Raw genomic sequence first — 14,925 nt, 5'->3', positions numbered from 1 at the left:
AAAAGTGATAACTTACATCATTCCAGTAAGTATAGATATTTAATTTACATATATTTATTAATATGTTGTAAAAAAAATATTGTTTTTATGTGGTCCCTTTTTACTACTACCGCTCCACTTAGAATATTGAGTTTCACTAATTATAAAATACCTATACAATATTTTTTTGCAGGTATGGAGCCATTGCCATTTAAGACGGTAGGAGGTTTTCCGAACAACAGTGGTCAAAAGGTAAAATTCCTATTTGGCCTAATGTTCATAGACCTGATCCTCTTCCTCAATGTACCGAACCTTCTGGAATTCCTCAGTTTATCAAAGACATTAATGATCCATCCAAAGACCGTATATGATTTTTGAACTGTTTATTACTAAGGAATTTATTGATACTTTAGTGTTTCAAACAAATCTTTATGCTGAGCAGGAAAAACTTTCAACTGGGAAAAGCTATGTCCCTACAAATCAGTGTGAAATTAATGCTTTTCTGGGCATAAATTTGTTAATGGGTATCAAACGTAGTCCCAGCTATAAGGATTATTGGTCAACTGCTCCCGAATTGCATGATGCTTTTATCAGCTCAGTAATGACCCAAAAAAGATTTGGATGGCTCTTGAGTCATCTCCATCTAAATAATAATTCTCTGATACCTCCAAAATCTTCCCCAGACTATGATAAGCTCTATAAAATTCGCCCTATGCTAGAACTGTTGACTCATAACTTTGAGAAATGCCTAATTCCTAATCAAGTAGTTGTAGTTGATGAGTCAATGATTAAATTTAAGGGTCGTAGTAGCCTTAAGCAGTACATGCCAAAAAAACCAATCAAAAGGGGGTATAAGATGTGGATGTAAGCTGATAAATCTGGTTATTGCCTAAAATTTGACTTGTACACTGGAAAATCATCTACTGGTGAGATAGAAAAGTGCCTTGGTTCAAGAGTCGTTAAAAATTTGATAAAACACTTAGAAAATAAAGACCATGTGTTATATGTTGATAATTTTTTTACTAGCGTCGATCTATTTCAACAATTGAAAGAAAGAAAAATCCATGCTGTTGGAACCTTAAATGTTAATCGTCTTCATTTGCCAAAATTTAAACCAGACAAGAATTTGAAACGCGGTGATGAAAAAGACCGTCGATGTTATCAAATTTTCATCAGCCAGAAGATGTAGGAACAGTAAAAAGAAAAGAAAGAAGTGGATAAATTACTGAAATTCCATGTCCTCAATCTATAATCGATTACAATTCTAATATGAATGGAGTCGACATATTTGACCAAAGACTTTCTAACTACAAGATTGACCGTCGCAGTAAAAAGTGGTCGCATCGAATATTTTTTTTACTTATTAGATGCATCAATTGTAAATTCCAATATTATTTATAATAGGTTGGAGTTACCAAAAATGTCTGCTAAAGATTTTAGACAGCAGTCATCTGCTCATCAACCTACAAGGAGTACCAGAAGAAGATGCGCGCTTTGTAGCACTAAGGCTAACCCAGTAAGGACGGATTGAGTATGTTGCATATGTAAAGTCCCTTTGTGCTTGGGAAAACGTAAAGAATGTTTCCAAAGTTATCATGCAACGTAATTTTTAGTACCCAAGTTTATATGAGTTTTTAAATAAATTTGTTATCTTACTCTTAGTTTTTTTATTTTGTGTCGCGGTGTTCCACAATATGATCCACCGAATTATTCAAATTTAACAAAAAACTGATTGGCAGATTTCCATTTTTTTATTTTTTTATTATTACTAATGTATTAAATTACTACAATTTTACAAAAAATATAAAAAAATATATAAAAAGTCATAAAAAAAATATTTTGGCTCCACTAGGTATTTTTTTACCAACTAAATTAGGCGCCGCTAAGAGTTGAAGCTTATTGCTCTACGCTCTACTAGATGTTAATGTTCTGTCAATCAATAAGTTATTTTATTGTTCCTAAAAATAAAATACTGAAAGATTCTGTACACTACTATAAGCTCCCTTATAAATATACTTCTTGAGAGTATACTGAACTAATCTATTGCACAACAAAAATATAATTTAATTATTTATTTCTGAACCGAAAATTTGTTAATTTTGCAATTACATTTAATTGAATAATTCAAGATTCGCTTATTAAAATGTTTTAAAACTTTGCACGAGGGTTTCCCAGATTGGTCTCTTCAAAAAGTTATCTTATATTTTTTCTGTAAAATGTACAGGAGAGCCAATAATTGACCCCCTTAAAATTTACATGGGATTGCCTATGTTCCGCTCGGCGACGCACCACCCGGTATAAGACAAGGCACATAGAGATTCAAAAGGAAAAAGAGACAAACGAATAAAAAATTACATTAAGAATAAATTATATTTCTTTTCATTCGAATATATTTTTTTGTTCCTTGTTGATCAAAAAATTGTTTAATTTCTTCTTTCTTTTTATGTAAATCCCGAGTCCATTAAGAATCAACTAAATCTATATATGAAGAACTATTTATAAGAAATTGTGTACTAATATGATTTTTTTTCTATTATACCTTCTTACATTTGTGTATACTATACAGAAAGACAAGCCTATACATATAGATGAATAGAGCATAGTATAAAATAAAAACTTACAGGATAATTCACTTTAAATAAGGAAGTGGAAGTTATCTTCTATTATAATAAACAGTTAAATTTTCATTTTGCCGTAAATTTATCGTTTGCATAGAACAAAATTCCATTCTATTGCAATTTAATCACTATAAAATGCTCCTTATATATTGCAGTTCTATTCTATAAAAAAAATTGAATTAGCATGTTAACAAAACCGATAACAAATATTTAACAGTGTTAATCAAAAACACTGTGCTCTCTATAGGTAAGACATTTTGGATATGTCTATACACGACACATGAAAGATGCATACAATATGAAAAAGATGTGTTTTATATCCCAGTTATAAAATTTACAAAATTGTCTACTGCCTACTGAGGAGATGCCAGGACTTAAAGATTTTAAATGTGCTTTGTGCTTAGTCTATTTTATTCGAATAAATCGAATAAAACGATAGTCACAAGATCCGTAAAAGTGGAGTGGCTGTTGTAACTTGACCAGACCTAATCCTGTTTCATTTTCTGAAGAGTCTACTCCAACCAACCTAAATCCCTTTTATAACTAACCTCCATTCCCAATAAACCCTCTCAACAATGCCGAAAATTCCCAATTTTTTCCCTATATTATTTCCGAGGCATCAATTAATAAACTCTCAGTTCTTGACAGAACATTCTTTTTATTTCCACCCCCACAGGGAAAACCGGCCAAAATAAATAGGATTTCTATAGGACGAACGTAACAACAAAAAAAAAAGGAAAAATCCCCCGACCCTCCGTCAAAAAATATGATTGAAAAGATTTAAATTTTGCCCGGTTTAAATGATGACGCGCGAGTTCGATCGCTTCGTTGAAAATCCGGATTCTCCTGTTTTTTTTTGTTATTATTAAACAAGTTTTATCCAAACATCACGGGGGACGAAAAAAAAAGAACACGACTTCACACTGGTGTCGCCCTAAACGAAAAAAGGGCACACATGTTCGTGCCCCAGGGAAATTACCAGGACAAACAAACGGAAAAGGAAACCTCCGTATATGTCCAGAAGCAAAAAAGAAGAAACATTCTTTCAAGGAGGTCTAGTAATTAAAGGTTTTTAAGGGAAGGCGGGTGGTCAACATAAGGGCTTTTATTATAATCTAAAAACAACTTACAAATACCAGGTGATCCAACTGAAGTATCCAACATTTTTAATGAATACATAATAAATGCAGCTCCTAATTTAATAAAAAAGAAAGCCTCCAAGTTCCTTTCGCTTGCAATATGCCAATACACAATAAATCATTCTTCCCAGTAATACCATTTGAAGTCACTAAGATTATTTATAAATTAAAACATAAGAAAGGTTCAGGTTTTGATTAAATATCAACCAGTCTACTAAAAACATGATCGAAGATGGTTTCAGAGCTCTTATGCCACATTATCAACAACTCATTTAAACATCAAGTAGAAAAAGAAATAAGGCTATTAGTATACTGTCGACCTTTTCTAAAATCTTTGATATATGACTGTGTAGGTGTACATACCTTCTACATTTTTTAAATACAGAATAATTAATAAGTCATTAAAAAGTCAGTGTATGATTTTTGTCAAAAAAATTCTCAACAGCCTGGAATGACGGAATTTACCTTTGGGCATATTTTTAGACCTATCAATTGCCCTTGATAGTATCGACAGGATAATTTTCGTAAAAAAGCTGCAGCATTATGGCATAAGGGGATCAGCCTTGTGGATAAAAATCATATCTTGAGAAAAAAATAGAAAACAAAGATACTAATTAGTAGAGGCATTTCTCTAATAAGCAGGAACTTCTTTACAACAAAGCTATGACATAAATCCTCTACTTTTTATTTTTTAGAAAAAATAACTAACTATATACACTAACTTGAACATAGCTTGATCAGCACTATCAGAACTTCCTGACATCTTCTTTGAGCTACTAAAGGTAGCACAAGACTGATTTACAGAAAGCAAACTCGTAAAAGCACAGAAAAAATTAATTTCTCGTCTTCAGAACCAATCAGAGAAACAGGGATATTCTAGAGACCTTCTATCCCAGTGGATCAACACAGACTGTCAGAATTCACAAATTTTTTAGAAATATATAGATAAATATCTAGACTCGACTCGAACAGCAGAGTAAATGCCACTTGTTACTCTTTAAGAATATCCTTTCAAAACCTGGACAACCTAAAAACTGTGTACTATGCAAACATATACTCAATTTTAAAATCATGTTCTAGGGAGGAAGTATATTCTAACACAGCCTTCGTAAATAAATGCAAATTTAGTAAGGAATGCTAAATTGGCTTTATATTAATGAATTTCGTTTGTTCATGTTGAAGAATAGGTAGGGGTTTATCGAGTAGTGCTACTGGAAAAGGTCCTGCCTATTCGTGTATTAAATTTTTCAATAATATTCCAAAAAATATCAACATGCAGAAAACTCTTCTTGCCTTTGAAAGGTTAATAAAGGAATTTTTCATCTAAATTGAATCAAATTCTGTACAAGAATTTCTTAATTTTAGTCCCTTTGCTAATTTCCGATATTTTATTTTCATAAGACACCTGCTTTTAAATATTTTTACAATTTAAGATTGTTTATTTTAGCCTTTTAATCCATTAACCATTTTATTGTTAACTTTCTCTTTTAACTGTTTTATTAACTTTAATCATTTATACATATTGACCACTTACTTTTTAATCTGTTTTAATTTTTTTGTTCTTTATTAGCATTAATGTATAGTAATTGAATTTATTAACAGTATACTTGGTAATTGTTCTTCTTCATAGTAATTTGAAAAGTATAATGTGTATTTTTCATTGGCATTAGATAATTAGGACGACCATATATTAAGCCTCGAAGAAGTTATATTAAACATTATATATGTCTGGCCGCACCCAGAGGGTGGTCGCATCTGGATTTTCGTCAGGGATAGCACATCTTAAATGTGGTGTACCTCAAGGGTCAGTGTTGGGTCCTATTTTATTTTTATGATACGTTAATGACTTAAGCTCTCTATCACTGCATGGAATAGTGGTTCAGTTTGCCGATGATACTACAATTCTGTGGCATAACAAAGATCAAAAAGTAGTCAAATCTCTCATAGTAGAGGAGCTTCACAAAATTAAAGAGTGGTGCATCTGCAATCAGCTTGTATTCAATGTTGATAAGACTTTTGTTCTAGGCTTTAAGTGTAATGTAGAGGGTTTTTTGTTTGATGAGCAGAGCCCACTACATGATAGGGATTATTGTCGATTTCTCGACCTCTTCATTAATGAGAGTTTAAGGTTTGACAACCACGTTTTGGGCCTCGCTGCTAAACTTTATTCTGGTTGTTTTGCAGTCAGGGTTGCCAGGCATGAGTTGGGGGGGTTGTTTGCTCGTTCAGTTTATTTCACCTTAATAGACTATCATATCCATTATGGGTTGCCATTTTGAGGTTTGTGCTCCAAGGGACTCCTTAACATAATTTGTACTATTCAGAAAAAAGCATTAAGGTATCTGTGTGGTGTTGGTCTGAGAATCTCTTGTAAACCTCTTTTTGTAGCTGAAAGAATTTTAATAGTTTTCTCACTCTTTATATTGGAAACTGCAACACTCATACATAAGTCCGTAAGTCCACCATCCTGCACTAGTCATAATACTCGTCAAGTGGGCAACTTATCTCTTCTAATCCCCACCTCCTCACGAGAAACTCTCTTATATTTATTAGTCGTAAAATATTTAATCATGTTCCTATTTCGATTAGGACTGTTAGACCTTAAAAAGTTTAGGAGAGAACTAAAGAAATTAATCTTACCAAAAGCTTACTACAGCATTAAAGAGTATTTTAACGACTTATTTTAATATTTAAAATTAATTATATATCTGTTGATCAGATTTATTAATTTTTTTTTTATTATTCCTGTTTTATGTTGGTTCTCGCCTTTTCTTTTCTTCTTTTTTGGTTTTTTCTTTGAATATATAAAATATGCTTCTAGCATATCAAAATCGATTCTGTATTCTGTTTTTGTCCTGTATCCTGTATAACCAAATAAATACTTGTATTATAAATTCTAGGATTAGGAAGCTTTTAGCACAAGTTTGTAAACTTAGTAAATAAAGTATATTTTGACTTTGACTTTGACTATATTGCTGATGCTATTATGCCAATTTTTCATAAAGACCACCAGCTGATAAAAGGGTCCTAAAGACTAAAATGGTCTTTTATAGTAGAAGTCTGAAATACGCTGATAAGATATTGTAGATTTTAGGATATTTGTTCAATTAATCGAATAGAGAAAATGGATTCAGGAATAGTTGAGAATTTGTTGAATTTCTTCTACAAACTGTATGTTTATACCTTAAGACAATAAGGAGCTAGGGTTGTCATTTTTCTATGTGTTATATTTATTGTAAATAGAATATAGAAGGAGGCAGATCTAGAGAACATTTTAAGAAATTGTATGAAATAAGTTGCAAATATCCTTTTATAAAACATACTTACTGCTAAGTACACTGTCTACATGTATACACATAAATGTAAAAGAGAAATATAATGAGAGGTTTACAGGTAAAAGGAATGAAGTAAAATTACAGTAGTATCCAAAAATAAACACTTTCCCTTTAAAATTATTTGATTCTTAACACATGTCCTTAACGAACTCAACAATAACTCTTTCCAATGATATAGTAAGATTTGTTTAATAATTGAAATAATATCAACAAAAAGCCAAGGTGAAGCCATTATAACAAAAAAAAAGAAACACTTACAGGATAATATTCTAAAGTCCTAATGTGTGGGTCCTAAAGGTGTCCTAATTTCTGTCAGCTTCATAGTATCACTGATTAGGCATTGCAGGTTTCAAGATATGTGCTCAATAAGTCAAACAGAGCAAAAAGTTTTAAATATACTCGGGTACCTTATTAAATTCCTTTTGGAAATATGTTTATGTCCTGAAACACCTGATTGCAACTAATCAATTATTCAATAGGATTATCTCAAGATATCGGACGGTCTGCAGAAGGAGGTTTTTCATTGAAATTTCTGCAATATGCCAAGCATAAGCATCTTTTTATGTGTTATATGTTTTGTAAACAGAATATAGAAGGCATATATAGAGAAGGTAAGATTTGACATATTTTGATAATATCCCTTCATAAAACCTTACACACTCTAAGTATACTGTCTACATGTATATAAGAAATATGATGAGAAGTTTAGAGGTGAAAGGAAATAAGTAAAATTACAGCAATAATTCAAAAAATAATTAGATTTTTTTTACGATTATATGATACTTAACATGTAGGTACCAGACAGTACTTAACATGTAGACCTCAACAATAACTTTGTATAATTCTATAGTAAAATTTGTTTAATTTGTATGGACTCAGTAAACTGTAACAATATTAAGAAAAGGCTATGCTACCATTATGATAAAAAAGGAAAAAAGCACAAACTCCTTTACTTACAGGACATAATTTTTTAGGGACCCTTAATTCTTATTCACTGTTCAGCTTGTTAGCACCCTCACTACCTGATAAAACGCTCCCACAGACTCGAAATGGTCCTTAAGAGTTTAAGAGCAGAAGTAGAATTTACTGATAAAGACATTGTAGGTTTCAAAATATTTTCTCAAAGGGGTTCAGAAATTTTTTGAGGTCTGGTAAAGTTAAAGGGACCTCTAATACGAACTTAATAAATATACCTCACGTCTTTACGTCTTTATCTATGATATACCTGAACTGCCAATTCATTGAAAGTAAATGATCACTACTAGGGGCCGCCATTTTGCCTGATTGAGTCCTTTCGAAGTTTTTGAGAGGTTATGTTTACGAAAATACAAAATAGAAAGTTACATATGGGTAAGAATTTGATATAGTTGCGTTAGATCAGTGATTTTTCTTGTACTTCTTTAAGAAATTCGTTAAAATTTATGAAAGAAAGTAATCCTTACCTAAAATGAGAAAAAGTTTCAATCAACTTGGAATAGATGCATGCACTTTAAAATATTAGTTTTATTATTCTGATCTTATAAATCCCCTACCATGAAAATGATGATTTTCATTTAAATTTTTAATCAATAAATTCAGTTAAAAACACTTTTATTTTCTTTCTATTTTTACTATTACGAGTTTTGATTTCCTTCCATGGTACAGCTTGTTTCCACATTAATAGGTAGAACCTATATAGTATATTAAATTTATTAAGTTCGTGAAGACAACTAAGAAAAGTCTCAACGTTGCAAAGCTTATCATTAAGACAGTAGGAAAAATCGCTAATATTACGAAAGTTCAAATCCTTAAATAGCCGGAAAACCAGTGGCAGCGCGGTCCTCTATCTTAAACCCAAAAAATAGAGATAATTATTTAGTAAATATTTGGGGCTGTTTAGGTTTACTTATATTTTAAGCAACATCTAAGTAGAGTAGATTGGAACTTGCAAGATTTGGCAAATGCGCCGGGAGATTCTATGGCGAAAGCGCTAGGAAATATTTTTAAAATATTTTTCTTTGAAAGTGACTGTAGTACTTACCAACTATGTCGTACCACAAGCTGTCATTGTCGTAGTCCGTGGCTTGGATCAAGCTGACTAAGAATCCGATCGGATCGCCCTCGGTCAGTTTGGCTGCCGATGGAGTTTTCACTACGGGAGGGTTTTTGGAAGTTTTTGGAACTGGTACTATTTTAACTGAGACTTTGCAGACGCTGCTTTTCGGGTGGGATCCCCTGTCAGTTGCTTTTATCTGAATAAAAAATGATTTAGTTAATACAGAGTGTCCCGAAATTACATCGCAATATTTCACCAGCCACATATTTGTCTAAAAATAAGACAAACACTTCATATACAAGAATCTTAAAAAGTGAATCGTTTTCAGGTTACAGGGTGTTTTATAATTCCCATTGAAGAACGCCTGGTCGTTATTTTTCGAAATTTTTATCCATTTAAATAAATTGTCAATTTTAATACGGATATATTTAAAAGATGGTGCTTCGAATGTCTATAAGTTGCAAAAGACATTTACTTATTTTTTAATTTATTTAAAGTTAATTTACTCTGTTGAAACCAGTTTTTTAATTCCAGCACATTTTTTTTTAACTTGGTTGTTATAATTTGCTCTACAGACTTACAGAGTAAACGGTGTTACCTGCAAAACTAACCAGCGTTCCATTTAGTTTAAGATTAAACATGTAGTTTGCATAAATCATATAAAAGAACTCAATACAGTTCCCTGGGATACGCTGTCTTCTATTTGTACGGTAACTTTAAAAAAAATTGAAAACTTTGCCCCGGAGTCCATAGTGGTGTGGTATATTTAAGATTGTTTCATGACAGATGCTTTTGAAAGATTTGAAAACTTTTAATTTCGTCCTGCATCGATCTCCCTTCCCCGTAATCAAATTGCATTAAGTATAGTAAAGAAATATGTGATTATTTTTTAAATAAATTGCTCTTTAGCTAATTTGCTAATTTAGTCTGATAATGCATTAAATTTAGAAAAGAAATTTGTCATTGTTTTTTTAATTAATTGTTAAAAAAATTTTTGAAAATGGTGAGAAAAGTGAGACAGGTCTGTAATTTTATATTACCTTTTTAACACCACTTAATAATTCTGATTTTAAGTCAGGAAAGCAGCCTGTATCAAACGACTTATTTATTATCCACGTCAAAATTTATGTCGATATTCGTTTACGCATCCACTATCCAATTGTCCCATCTAGGAGATTTTCATATTTTAGGATTTATTATAGTTTTATTGACTTCTACAATTGACATTATGCCCTAAACCCGTAGAAATGTCTAGATATTGAATTATTCTTATAATTAGGCTAAGTTTAAAATTTTTTTCGCAAGATTTTCACCTAAGTCGCTATAGAAGTTATTGAATTCATTTAAAATAGTCTGTTTCTCAGTTTATACATTACCATTTGTAGTTTTTATTTGGCGTATTTCTGTTTTTGATTTAGTTTTCTTTTCTTTAGTTAATTTTGACGTAGGATTTTCGGTTTATTTGCATTTGAAAATATTGTTTCTTACTATCTTTTAATTTAATTTTTTATGCGTTGTATTTATTTTTAACGCCTATATTGTTTGGTTGTAAATCATTGTAGGTATAGTTTGTTTTTTCAAAAATGGTTTTTGTCTTGCCTAAATTTTACAACCTATATTATTTTTAAATATAATTGCAGTTTAGCTATAAAAACGTTCATACTTGTACTTCCATCATTTGTGACCTAAACTAAATTCTATGTTTCTAGTCTTCTTAAGGTTAGTACAATTTGTGAAGCCTTTCGTTTGAATTGGTTTTATTTCAATAAAAGGTTGTGTAAAAGGAACTAATAGTGCGACTGGCTAGTGGTCAGTAATATGATTTTGAAAAACAAATTATTTGGAATTACCTAGTAATGTACTTTGACCTTTAAAAAAGATATGATCAAAAAAATACCAGATCCAGATTTGTGAAGATTTTTATATACTGTTTATAAGGATTTGTTTGTTTTCATAGAGTACCAGAGCTTCCAATACCTTTACAATATTAAGATGTACAATATTATAATTATACTGCAGATCAGAACGTATATGAACTACTACCCCATCGTTTATATTTTTTATTATCGTCACCGCGTTTGATTAATATAGCGTTTATTGCAAAGGATGTGTTGTTTAAATTAGGACGTTTAAAGGTTTCTGTTAAAGATAGTGATGTCAAAATGCATAGTTAAACTAATTAAAAGTACACAAAGTTGCTCAAAGTTTTGGCTTAAACTAGATATATTGTAATGGAACATTTTTAGATCCCTTGTTGCCCTGAATATTTATTATTAAAAATGCGAATGCTTTTTACTTCACAGGTGTCGTATTTTATTTAAAAAATGTTGAACATAGTTGTCTATAATAGATACTTAATACTTAATATTATTCAAGGAAATTAATACTGCGCTACTATATGATATATATATGATACATACAGCTAACTAAAATTAAAGTATTAAAATTGTAGTGAATAAGAGATTGAAATATTAATTTGCAAGTAAAGATATCGTAAAATGAACATTGCAGGAATATTAAAAGGACATCTTCCATATATATTCCGCTTTAAGCAAGTCTGATGAGTCAAAAAAAAAACTTTAACCTAAAGGAGAACACTCACATTCAACTCATACTCCTGTCCAGGCTCAAACCCTTTCTGCGCATACACCATCCCGGTCGTATTATCAATTTTGAACTTTGACCGCCCTTTTCCTGATTTGATTTGGTAGTAGAGCTCTGCATTCGCTCCAATATCCTTATCGAAGGCCAGCACCTGAAAAAAACAAAAATGTTTATCCAAAAATCGTGGAATTATGGGGGTGCACTTTTTCGAAATTGCACGCCTTTGCTGCTAAATTATTATTTTACAGTCCGAATATGTTTTTATTCACCGCCGTTTTCGTCTATAAATTATTAGATGCGCCCGTATGACCGAACGTCTCGTATCTTGGCGCTGAATAAAACAAGAAATTTACAATGCGATTACTGAATACGTGCCCGGAATCCCAGAGAATGTAGAGATGTAATATGGGATATGGATATCGATAAATAACAAAATTTAACAAATTTGATATTTCGTGTTATTTCCAGGTATTTGCCGTAACTTTCGACTTGTTCCAGGCAATTGAGGCTTACTCATTATCCTTCGAAAAGTTTCAAAGATCTGGAAGTATAGAAAAATTATTTCAAATGGCTGGAATCAAATTTAAAATTACTCTAAATGCCTGGAAAATCATTTGTTATAAATGAGTTTCAATCCTTAAGAAAGCAAGAGGAAACAGGGAATTGCTTAAAATACTTAAATGCTTTCTGTGAAAAAAATTATGAAGAATTGAATAAATGACTTCAAATGTCTTAAAATATCCGTGCTCCTTAAAATCCTAAACAAACATATAAAGCTTTAACTATCTGAGAAGAACTTAAATTGACTTCAAAATAATCAAAAAACATAGGAAGCGACCTTAATTGTCGAGAATAATAAATAAAATTGTTACACATTCATCAAGAATGTGAAGAAACCTTGAGTAACTTAACGTTAAAAATTATTTCAAAATCAACTTCATCTACACGGAAAATAAATAATAAAATTACTTAAATTGCTTGGAAGAGGTTAAAATGTCTTTAGTGACTTTATTAATTATGCCTAGATTAAAAGCAAGTGACTTCAATTACCTGGAAGATATTTCTTTAAAATACCTAAAAGATATAAAAAAAAACAATTTCATTTATCCAGACAAAATTACTTCGACTGCCTGGAATAAACAAAACAGTTAAAAAAATCCTCAAGAACGTGAAAAAACCTTGATTGTCCTTACGTTGAAAATAACTTACAAATAAATTTCAATTACCTGAAAGAGTTAAGAATTCCTTAGTGACTTCATTAATTATGCCTAAATTCAGATTCAGATTCATATTTAAAATAACCTTAAATGCCTGGAAGAAAAGACAAAGAGAAAATAATTACCCTAATGTGAATGAACAATATCGACCTTATATACCTGAATTATCATTGATAATAATTTCAGGTGTATGAAAAATATAAAACAAAATTATAAAATGGTTTCAACTGCCTTAAAGAACCTCAAAATGACCTGATACATGAAAGGAATACAGAATTCATAGAACCGCAAATGTCTGGGAAAGTTAATTACCTTATACCAGAAAAACCACTACTTGGAGTGCCTGGAATTAGCAAAATGTTTCCTTCTTTTTCAGGCACTTGAAACAGAAAGATACTTCATTTATGGAGAGTCGTAAAAGAGATCGTTTCTTTAGGAGTTCCTTAACGGTCTTAAGAAAATTGTATCTGTAAGTTTTTATATGTCCAGCTGTAAGAACTGTATCGTCTCAGATTATTTATTGTTAATTTTATGGACTGCATCCACATCATTAAGTCATCCAAGAAAGAAAAATTATGTTTTGTTTGTGTTAATTTGATGGTTGACTAGTGTGTCAACCATCAATTGATACAACTTTTTTATCCCTTTCATACATTTCAAACGGAAACAGACGCAAATATAGAACCGATACTATCAACGCTCAACTATTTCGAATTAGCAAAATATTTCTTTCTCTTTCAGGCACTTGAAACAGAACGAAACTTTAATACAAAATAGTGGGTAAAAATTATTCAAATTAATTTTTTCCAGAATTCAGTCCTTGTTGTAATTGACTAGACGAGGTTCTTGATCCAGGCTTTGGGGTAGAAATATGTGCCTGGATCTCAGAAAAATGAAGAACCACTAAAAGAAGAACAGAAGGCTGTGTATACTTCATAGAAATGATACCAGGCTTCAAAAGGAAAGAGATATGTATTTGGAAAAGAGTATATACAACCAGGCAGACTTTTGATGTTAAACTTTCTACAAACATAGTAGGGTAACTATTCTATTTCCATCCAAGTTATCAGAACAATAATATTTAGCTATAACTTTTTATGTTGTTTTGTCACAATTTTTATTTTTTTTGTATTATACACTCTTATAAATAATTTTCATACTTTCAAAATTCATGTTACTAATTTGAAAAAATTTATGTCCTGCATCCACATCATTAAGTCATTCAAGAAGGAAAACCTATGTTTTGTTTGTGTTAATTCCATATTCATCACTTAGTGGCTAGTGTGTCAACCATCAATTGATATAACTTTTCTATCCCTTCCATGCATTTCAAACAGAAAGAGACGTAAATATAGAACCGATACTAACAACGCTCAACTGCCTAGAATTACTTGTCAAATATTTCTTTATTTTCTTTTAGGCCGTTGAAACAAAATTTTAGGCAACACCACTGCTTGGACTGCCTCGAATTAGCAAAATATTTCTTTCTCTTTCAGGCACTTGAAACAGAAAGAAACTGTAATACAAAATAGTGGAAAAAATTTATTCAAACTAATCATATTTTCTAGAATCCAGTCGTTGTTGTAGTTGACTAGACCAGGTTCTTGTTCTAGGGTTTAGGGTATAGGGTAGAAACATGTTCCTGGACCTAAGAAAAAGGAAGAACCACTAAAAGAAGAACAGAAGGCTGTGTATACTCCATAGAAATGATATCAGGCTTCAAAAGGAAAGAGATATGTATTTGGAAAAGAGAATAGAGAACCAGAAAGACTTTTGATGTTGAACTTTCTACAAACAAAGTAGGGTAACTATTCTATTTCCATCCAAGTTATCAGAACAAGAATATTTAGCTATAACTTTTTATGTTGTTTTGTCACAATTTTTATTTTTTTTTGCATTATACACCCTTATAAACCATTTTCATACTTTCGAAATTCATGTTACTAATTTGAAGTATTTATGTTTCGGAAATCTGTTTGCATGCGAATGTTGCTGATC

At 31.1% G+C, this 14,925-nt stretch overlaps 1 protein-coding gene across 8 annotated transcripts in view; it reads right to left on the bottom strand.

The window, feature by feature from the left end:
• Positions 1-14,925, bottom strand: part of LOC126734302 (fat-like cadherin-related tumor suppressor homolog) — a 450,385-nt gene that overhangs the window by 133,093 nt on the left and 302,367 nt on the right. For all 8 annotated transcript variants that reach the window (XM_050437862.1, XM_050437863.1, XM_050437865.1 and 5 more), the window contains 2 exons: positions 11,709-11,861; positions 9,092-9,302 (listed from right to left, as the gene is read on the bottom strand). In XM_050437862.1, the coding sequence (XP_050293819.1) occupies positions 9,092-9,302; positions 11,709-11,861 (364 nt within the window). The remainder of the gene's footprint in view (positions 1-9,091; positions 9,303-11,708; positions 11,862-14,925) is intronic.

Source organism: Anthonomus grandis, chromosome 3 (assembly GCF_022605725.1).
Source record: "Anthonomus grandis grandis chromosome 3, icAntGran1.3, whole genome shotgun sequence".
Classification (NCBI taxonomy): domain Eukaryota; kingdom Metazoa; phylum Arthropoda; class Insecta; order Coleoptera; family Curculionidae; genus Anthonomus; species Anthonomus grandis.
Note: the sequence above shows the minus strand (reverse complement) of the source record. Positions and strands in the feature narration are given on the sequence as shown.